Here is a 7,736-nt window from a genome sequence, read left to right as displayed (position 1 = left end):
CATAAGAGCACGCATCTCATGGAAATCTGTTATGTGTTTTGAGTTGTCTTGTCTTGAACCAAGTTACGTGTTTCCCACCGTATGTATCAGATTGATATGACAATCATTTCATACATATTCTAGTTGCCCATAATACACAACTCCTGATTTGTCATTTAAAATAAAAAATAAGACCAATCCAAAACTAATCCTTATTGGTATTTTTTTATAAAAGAAACTCCATGTCCAAGCCAAACTAGAACTGAGTGGGCTAGTAGCTATCCTAGCTGCATAATCAACGGATCCATGCCCCGTCCTCAAAGTAAAAAAGTAGACTATAATTTAAATGGAGACAGCGCGTGAGTTGGACCGATGTCATGTCGTGTAGTAACCATATCGCGCACCATTATCGTTTCCCTTGTAAGGCGGGGCGGCCGCCCAAGGCAGGACACCACATTCGTGTGCGTTTGACAGGCAGTACCCGGCACGAGTTGTTGAAGCCATTAAGGGCTCATTCGGTTTGGAGGATTTTATAATGTAGGAATTAGAATTAGTATAGGAATTTTATAGAATAGCACTTGCCATTCTAAGCATTTGACTCGTCTTGTTCCTACGCGTAAAATGAGCTTTGAGTGGATGTGTAATTTCCTCCAAAAATAGAGAAAATGAATAGTATTCCTACGATATTTCTGTACACATTTCCTACAAACCGAATGCATCTATAGAAAATTTTCCTCTGGAATCCTTGTTCCTATGTGTTTCCTATGAAAATCCTCCAAACCGAATAGGCCCTAACTTCTCGGTGCAGGACTCCGCTGCACCGTTCTTCTCCCAATCCCATGAGCCACGACTCCATGACGACCACTACGATAGTACTCCTTTCGTCTCAAAATTCTTAATGTAGATTTGTTTAAACATGGATGTATTAAGTCATGTTTTAGTATTAAATATATATATATATATATATATATTTATATAGACTAATCTAAGACAAGAGTTTTAGGACGGAAGAGTGCTACGATAGTACGAGTAGTAAAATTCTTCTTTCGTTTCACAGCAAGAACGTGATTAATGGCGCAGCACGCAATTGCGGCTGGCTAAGCTGTCTTTAACCATCCAACTACAAAGAGATTTAGCCACTGACAGACCCGCCGGCGAAGTTAAAGCTCCGGCAGATCGCATCGCAGCGGTTGCCAAGGTCGCCGGCGAGCCACGGGTACCTCGACAAAGGAACATGGCCATCATAAATTACTCCGCTGGAAGGGGAAACCCCAGCCCATTGACAGGCCGACCCTCTTACGCATGCTCCGACTGGTTGGTGACTAGAATTCTCGCTAACTAACCACCATAAATACCACCGGAGCTCACGCATCGGCATCTCGCCGCCCCCTCTCGGTCCAACTCGAAAGAGCGCACGCGAACGCAGCCATGGCGGATTTGAAGGCTCCGGCCAAGGCGAGGAGGCTGGCGCCGCCCATGTCGTGGCGGACGCGCCTGTCGATCTTCGCCGCGGGTTACCTCACCGACGCCACCTGCCGCGCTGACGGCACAATCAACCGCCGCCTGCTCACCTACCTCGACCCCGGCGTCCCGCCCTCCGCCGCCCCGCGCAACGGCGTCTCCTCCCGCGACATCGACGTCGACCCCGCGACCCCGCTCCGGGCCCGCCTCTTCCACCCCGTGGGCCTGCCCGGCCCGCTCCCGGTTGTCCTGTTCTTCCACGGCGGCGGGTTCGCCTACCTCTCCGCGGCCTCCCTCGCCTACGACGCCGCGTGCCGCCGCATCGCCAGGTACTGCGGCGCGGCCGTGCTGTCGGTTGACTACCGCCGCTCTCCGGAGCACCGGTTCCCGGCGGCGTACGACGACGGGTTCTCCGCGCTCCGCTTCCTCGACGACCCCAAGAAGCACCCCGCCGACGTCGCGCCCCTCGACGCCTCCCGCTGCTTCCTCGCCGGGGACAGCGCAGGCGCCAACATCGCCCACCACGTCGCCCGCCGCTACGCCATGTCCTCCCCGTCCTTCGCCAACGTCCGGATCTCCGGCCTCATCGCCATCCAGCCCTTCTTCGGCGGCGAGGAACGGACTCCCTCCGAGCTCCAGCTGGAGGGCGCGCCCATCGTGTCCATCTCCCGCTGCGACTGGATGTGGCGCGCCTTCCTCCCGCCAGGTGCCGACCGGACGCACGAGGCCGCGCACGCGGCTTCCCCTGCGGCCGCGGCCGGCATCGACTCCCCGGCGTTCCCGCCGGCGGTGGTGGTGGTCGGCGGGTACGACCCGCTCCAGGATTGGCAGCGGCGGTACTGCGGGATGCTGACCTCCAAGGGAAAGAAGGTGCGGGTGCTGGAGTACCCCGAAGCCATCCACGCCTTCTATGTCTTCCCGGAGTTCGCCGAGTCCAAGGACCTCATGCTGAGGATGAAGGAGTTCGTCGCCGGGAGCGACGGCGGCAAGTGAGCGGCTCGCGCCAGTATCGACAGTGTCAGTGTTCGCCTGTGTGGTCGGAATTAGGAGAAGAGGATTGGGTGTGCTGGCATGACGTATCTGGACCATAGTACTCGTAGTGAATAGCAGTAGTGCAGTACGGATGACGACGTGTAATAAGTGTTATTTTTACTAAATGACGGATATCCCTAAATGACCCCCGAGAATCTTATTTCGCCCACAGTCCCCCCTCCTCCAAAAAAAACTTATTTCGTCGCCTTGTCCTCCCTCACGTCGTATCGCCAGACGCATAACTTACACGTGAAGGCGCCATAGAAGGAGTCGCTTTTGACCACCGCCGATCTCAGATTGTTCAATGTTTGTTCTGCATAGGTATAAACCCTATTACTACCACGTGTTATTTACAGTTAAACCGTGGGTACTAAGTCGGTGGGTTTACACTTGGAGGACAGACGCCTTATCATAAGGCGATGATAAGGCGATTCAATCACGTACTTTACCTGTTCGTTCATCATCATTGGCTGGATTGTCCATGATACGTTGAGCTCCAAGCATAGGACATGTACAACACCAAGTGATTGGGCGTGAAAGGTTAGTCGGATGCTCTGAGGATAGAGAACTTATATTCTTCTGACGCTTTTTTATTAGGCCCAAATTTATACAGACGCCTTAAGTAGACGCAACTAGGCAAGAAGGCAACAATGATATAACTTTAGCCTGACAACTCCACGTTCACTTTCACTCTTACATGATGTCGTGGACCTACTTGTTTCAGTCCCAGCTGTTCCTCATAGATGGCACGGTACAAAAGTGGTGAGCAACAGGAAGAATCTTGGCAACTTTTTAGTATCGCGCCCCACGGAGGAGAACTTGAAGCAACATAAATCAGGCATAGGGTCGTCCCAGGTTTCTATCTAGTGGTGCATAGCAAATACACACCCATTGTCCATGTCAAAACCGGCGGATCTCGGGTAGGGGGTCCCGAACTGTGCATCTAGGCCGGATGGTAACAGCAGGCAGGGGACACGATGTTTTACCCAGGTTCGGGCCCTCTTGATGGAGGTAAAACCCTACGTCCTGCTTGATTGATATTGATGATATGGGTAGTACAAGAGTAGATCTACCACGAGATCAGAGAGGCTAAACCCTAGAAGCTAGTCTATGGTATGATTGTATGTTGTGGTTGTTGTCCTACGGAGTAAAACCCTTCGGTTTATATAGACATCGGAGAGGGTTAGGGTTACACAAGGTCGGTTACAAAGGAGGAGATATCCATATCCGTATTGCCTAGCTTGCCTTCCACGCCAAGTAGAGTCCCATCCGGACACGAGACGAAGTCTTCAATCTTGTATCTTCATAGTCCAACAGTCCGGCCAAAGAATATAGTCCGGCTGTCCGGAGACCCCCTAATCCAGGACTCCCTCAGTAGCCCCTGAACCAGGCTTCAATGACGATGAGTCCGGCGCGCAGTATTGTCTTCGGCATTGCAAGGCGGGTTCCTTCTCCGAATACATCACAGAAGAATTTGAATACGAGGATAGTGTCCGACCCTGCAAAATAAGTTCCACATTCCACCGTAGAGAGAATAATTTTTTCGCATATCTAATTTGCTGGCTTGTCTTGGCAGCATGACGTTACGTCATGGCCCGGTGATTATTCGAACCGTTTCTTTTAACCAGCCCCGCACATAACGCGAGGCAGTTTTTCGACACGTCTTGTCAAAGCAGAGATCGTGTCCCCTTATCACGGGATTCTCATCAATACGGGCGTGGGTAACCCAACCGCGCCATCAATTGTTGTGCTTGGGGGATAAGCGAGTTTTACCAGGCAAGTGGGGACACTTAGTTTCGTCCGCCCATATAAAGGGATAAGGATTCACCTTTCTATCCACGCCTTCTTCCTCCCTTACCCATCCGTTTTCGCACACTCGAGCTCTAGCGCCCAAGTCCGCACTTCCTACCTCGACCTTCTCCAATCATGTCCGGAGCGGGAGGCAAGTGGATGATCTCCTCCGTCACGGAGGGAGACATCAAGAAATTGAGGAGAGCCGGATACCTGCCTGACGACATCGCGCACCGGCTCCCAGCTGAGGGGCAGCTCATCCCCACCCCCAGGCCCCATGAGAGGGTAGTATTCCTAACCCATTTCCTCCGTGGACTGGGATTCCCTCTCCAGCCCTTCGTCCGGGGGCTAATGTTTTATTACGTCCTGGATTTCCACGATCTGGCCCCGAACTTCATCCTCAACACCTCGGCGTTTATCGTCGTGTGCGAGGCCTTCCTCCGCATCAAGCCCCACTTCGGCTTATGGCTGAAGACCTTCAATGTCAAGCCGAAGATGGTGGGTGGCCGCCAGGCGGAGTGCGGAGGCGCCATGGTGGGCAAGATGCCCAACGTAACATGGCTCGAGGGCTCCTTTGTGGAAACCATAAAGGGGTGGCAATCGGGGTGGTTCTATATCACCGAGCCGCGCGACCCTGCATGGGCAGCGGCCCCTGAGTTCCGATCTGGCATCCCCACACGGCTCACCTCCTGGAAAGAGAAGGGCATATCCTGGGGTAATTCGAAAGAGCTGACCGGACTCCAAACATATATGTATTCTAAACATGGTGGATAAGAAGCTCAAGCTTGTCAACATAGTCCAAGTTATGCTCATCCGCCGGATACTCCCGTGCCAACAACGAGAGTTCAACTTGTGGGAGTTCAATCTGGCGCTGCACCGAACTCTGAACAGGCTCTTCGATACGACTCATGAAGACGCCTGGAGGGTGCTGTTCAAAAGTGCCGAGGTCCCCCCCCCTATTACTGAGGATCGCGGATTCAGCGCGAAGCGCCAAGCCAGTGCGGTAAGCTGCTTTACCTTTCACAGGATACTTATAGATTGACTCTATGCGGGATCTAAACTCTCGTACCTTTGACAGGACTGGCAGAAGATGGCCGGACAGATTGACTGTCCTGCTCCTTTGCCCGAAGGCCCCGCAGACGCTCTTTTGGCGAAGATGTTTGACTCCGGCCCCTTATACGGTGCCGGAGAAGACCAAGAAGGCCAAGGGAACCCGAAAGAGTTCCCGACACCAGGCGTCGTCGGACTCACCGTCCGATGACTCTGCGGCGCACTCTTCCCCCGAAGACGAGGAAGAAGAAGAAGATGCTCCCCCACCGACTGGGGGAGACAAGAAAAGGAAGGCCGCCCCAACCGGGGAGGCTGGAGGGTCCAAGAAGGGAATGAGGGAGTCCTGGATTAGGGGGTGTCCGGATAGCCGGACTATACCTTCAGCCGGACTCCAGGACTATGAAGATACAAGATTGAAGACTTCGTCTCGTGTCCGGATGGGACTTTCCTTGGCGTGGAAGGCAAGCTTGGCGATGCGGATATTCAAGATCTCCTACCATTGTAACCGACTTTGTGTAACCCTAACCCTCTCCGGTGTCTATATAAACCGGAGGGTTTTAGTCCGTAGGACAACTTCATCATACAACAATCATACCATAGGCTAGCTTCTAGGGTTTAGCCTCCTTGATCTCGTGGTAGATCTACTCTTGTACTACCCATATCATCAATATTAATCAAGCAGGACATAGGGTTTTACCTCCATTGAGAGGGCCCGAACCTGGGTAAAACATCGTGTTCCTTGCCTCCTGTTACCATCCGGCCTAGACGCACAGTTCGGGACCCCCTACCCGAGATCCGCCGGTTTTGACACCGACATTGGTGCTTTCATTGAGAGTTCCTCTGTGCCGTCACAATCAGGAAGGATGCCTCTTCCCATCTTTAAAGACGGCTCCATTACTAAGGGAGCCTTGGCTGTCGGCCAAACTCTCCGGCTAGGCGGTTTTCTCATGACTGCCTGTTCGGCCGTTACGCCGACGGTGACCTCTCGGGTCATCAAAAGCAATCTTCACGTCAGCTCGGAACTCGTCGAGCAGTTAGATCCAATGGAGCTCTCTTCCGTAAACGAGCTCTTGGATCGCATCGCCGCCTTGGGGGTCACTACGGATTATGACCAGGTTGGGCTTAAACCCGATCTAAGAGAAATTAATTCTCCCCAAGTCACCCATCACGTTGCCGTGGTAGAGGCACAGTGCGACGACTCTTCATCTATCTTAAGGACTAGCTACGTCCGGATTCCCGATCCCTCCAAGCCGGATACCCGCGGAGGGGAGGATGTAACTCAAGACCTGAACTTAGAATCAGGCAACGGGCTAGATTCACTGGTCAACATCCAAGAATCCAAACTTCAGAGTTCGGAAACTCCTTGGCCTCTGAGTCTTAGATTCGGTGAAGTTCCGGACTTAATTCCACCCACCCACCCGAACATAAGCGATCTATCCCAAATCAGGCAAAAGCCCGAAGAAACAGTACATCATTACTGGGCAAGGTTCCTCCTGGTTATGAACAGGATAAAGGACTGCCACAAGGAAGACGCAATCTCAATCTTCTGCAATAATTGCACGGACAAGGGAATCCTCAACGCCACAGGTCATCGTGATCTTACACGCTTCGCTGACTTGGCGTCCATAGTACAAAAGTACTGTGCGATGGAAAGCGCCCGGAAAACCGAAACTAAATTTTGGGACAATCCGACCCTGAATAGAAACCTCGTCCGAAATAAAAGGGTGCATCATCATCAGACACCCGGGTTAAAAACCAAAAAACCAAAACCCTCTACAGGGCATGGAACTGTACTGGAGGGGTGGCTTAATGGACCCTGTAAAATTCATAGTACAGAGGACGCCACACCAACTCATAGCCTTAGAGCATGTTGGATACTCCGGCAGGTGGTCAAAAGGGGCGAAGATCTCCTAATTACGGAGGCCGCAGAAAGCCACCTCAGGGACTCCAGTACAGTCTTAACAGTCTTCAAGACTTTCACATCAAATAATATGCGAAAAAGAACACTCCGCAGCCTCGCCGAAGTCTATCAAGTAGCAACAATAAACCCATGGAGTGACACGGCTATTACTTTTAATGCCAGTGATGAACCTAAAATCCGAACAGCTCGAGCACCAGCCGCATTGGTACTCAGTCCTATAGTGGACGGCTTTCGCCTTACCAAGGTACTCATGGACGGAGGCAGCGGATTGAACCTCATTTATGAGGAAACCCTTCAAAAAATGGAAATAGACTGGAACCGCATTGAGTGAAGCAGCACAACCTTTAGAGGAATAATCCCCAGTCAGGAAGCGCGCTGTGCAGGAAAAATCACACTAGATGTGGTGTTCGGCACGCGGGATAATTATAGGTCCGAAGAGGTCACATTCCAAGTGGCCCCGTTCAGTAGCGGATACCACGCTCTGCTGGGGCGGGAAGCGTTT

The 7,736-nt window shown here is 52.2% G+C and overlaps 1 protein-coding gene across 1 annotated transcript; it reads left to right on the top strand.

Moving 5' to 3' along the window:
• Positions 1–1,039: 1,039 nt before the first annotated feature.
• Positions 1,040–2,617, top strand: LOC125550794 (probable carboxylesterase 18). Its single transcript, XM_048713886.1, has one exon. It carries the CDS (start codon positions 1,408–1,410, stop codon positions 2,431–2,433), a length of 1,026 nt encoding a protein of 341 aa, XP_048569843.1. The 5' UTR covers positions 1,040–1,407; the 3' UTR covers positions 2,434–2,617.
• The last annotated feature ends 5,119 nt before the right edge of the window (positions 2,618–7,736 follow it).

Source organism: Triticum urartu, chromosome 4, assembly GCF_003073215.2.
Source record: "Triticum urartu cultivar G1812 chromosome 4, Tu2.1, whole genome shotgun sequence".
Taxonomy (NCBI): domain Eukaryota; kingdom Viridiplantae; phylum Streptophyta; class Magnoliopsida; order Poales; family Poaceae; genus Triticum; species Triticum urartu.
This window is presented reverse-complemented; position numbering and strand designations above follow the sequence as displayed.

What these genes read in the sequence shown, in the direction of transcription:
- LOC125550794 (XM_048713886.1), top strand. Translation starts at nt 1,408, where the DNA reads ATGGCGGATTTGAAGGCTCCGGCCAAGGCGAGGAGGCTGGCGCCGCCC.